Genomic DNA, 1,597 nt, shown 5'->3' on the forward strand with positions numbered 1-1,597 from the left:
GGATATAGCTCGCTCACACCGAGGACCTATCCACGTCATCATTTACCCAGAATGCTTTATGTGAATGGTAAATAAAATGGCTCCGTCTGTGTTAAAATATATATTTTAAATATTTACAAAACTAAACAGCCTACAGTATTTTTACAGTCTTTATTTTACAGTTAAAATAAATGTTTATCAAATAAAGTCTAATGTTACAACTAGCCATGGATCCCTTTTTAAGATTAGTTTATTACAGGGTTTCTTTTCTGAATTCAGATCCATGCATATCAGACAAAAATTATAAAAACATCCTGCACATCACAATCAATCCTGTTGCAGTTTTTTGTTACCCAAATAAAAGACTTCTGATGTTATATTAATATTTTCTGTAACGTTCTTATTACACAGCCGCAGTTGAAGCTGAATTTGAGTATTTTGCTTTAGAGGAATGAAATATTCTTCCAGTTTACTTATTTTGTTCCTCAAGCTCTGATTTTTTTACTAAAAACAAATGAAAATTTAAGATTTTACTGCTTTGACTGGTTTAGTGAATTGCCTTCAACTGAGCTTCCTTTTGTTGTTTTTCCTGCAGAACGTTCTTCAGTTGGGCCTCAGGGGAGAACCGTCCAGCTTCAGGGAGCCTGATGCAACTCCTGACCTCTGGAGGAGAAACTCAGGCTGTGGCCGCTCTGTAAGAGGATGGAGCAGAGCTGCGGAGAAATCAAGATGGATGGAATCAGAGAGGAAGGAGTTAGAGAGACAGAAGGCGTAATGAGAAGGTGACAGACTAGGGAAGGTAACAGGAGATGACCAGATGGGTTTCTCATGGAGGGGGAGGCTTTCTTTACAAAAGCAGCCTCGCAGCGCCATCTAGCTGTAGATTTACCACAATCTGTGGAAAATCGTCAAGTGATGAAAATAAACTGTTCTTTAATGGACCATTGCAACTTAATGGAAGTATTCAATTCTATGTTAAAGATCAGCGATGTGAAAATGTGTGAAATTAGAAGCAGCACAGTTTTACATAGTTTATTAGAGGTTCATTCAGGGAGGCTGAGGTGAAAACAGGAGCTACTAATGATGCAAACGGGAGGTATTACAGCAGATTTTCACCAAGAATTTCTCATCTCAAACACTACATGTTTGTCCAGTGTTTAATGTGTAGTGTGTGTGTTTTTATTGCTCATATTACTCTGAAGGCTCTCTGCCTCTGCAGTAACCCAAAGAAAGCTGCCTCCTCCTCCAACACTTTAAGTGAAGTGGCCTTGTTTTATTGTTTGCACCTTTTTTAACGTGGCCTTTGTGTCCTTCGTACAAAAAAGGTGCTCTGATGCCGTGGGTGAGTTTTTACAAATGTTGTCTTGTAGCTGTTAAAATTCACAATAAACTGGGTYAATAACCATGTAGAAAACTTTTTTTATATTATTTTCTTTCATTGTGTAGTTTAACGCGTAAAGAAATTTGTTTCCCCTCAAAAAAAATAAGCTTTGATTTATAAATRCATCTGTAAAGACTTTTTAAAACCGAAAAACTAATATAAAATAAATCTAATTATGTGTTTGTCTATAGAAACAAAGCTTTAGTGTGGTACAGTGTAATGGTAGCGTATATGACC

General features: G+C 36.7%; 1 protein-coding gene across 1 annotated transcript in view; it reads left to right on the plus strand.

The window, feature by feature from the left end:
- The window catches only part of qdpra (quinoid dihydropteridine reductase a), a gene marked incomplete at its 5' end in the record, with an annotated part of 14,401 nt that extends 13,008 nt beyond the window's left edge, over positions 1-1,393 (plus strand). Inside the window, 1 exon segment of the mRNA XM_014002002.1 lies at positions 575-1,393. Within this exon segment, the coding sequence (XP_013857456.1) occupies positions 575-677 (103 nt within the window). The 3' untranslated portion in view covers positions 678-1,393.
- Positions 1,394-1,597: the final 204 nt, after the last annotated feature.

This window comes from Austrofundulus limnaeus, unplaced genomic scaffold, assembly GCF_001266775.1.
Source record: "Austrofundulus limnaeus strain Quisiro unplaced genomic scaffold, Austrofundulus_limnaeus-1.0 Scaffold11, whole genome shotgun sequence".
NCBI lineage: Eukaryota > Metazoa > Chordata > Actinopteri > Cyprinodontiformes > Rivulidae > Austrofundulus > Austrofundulus limnaeus.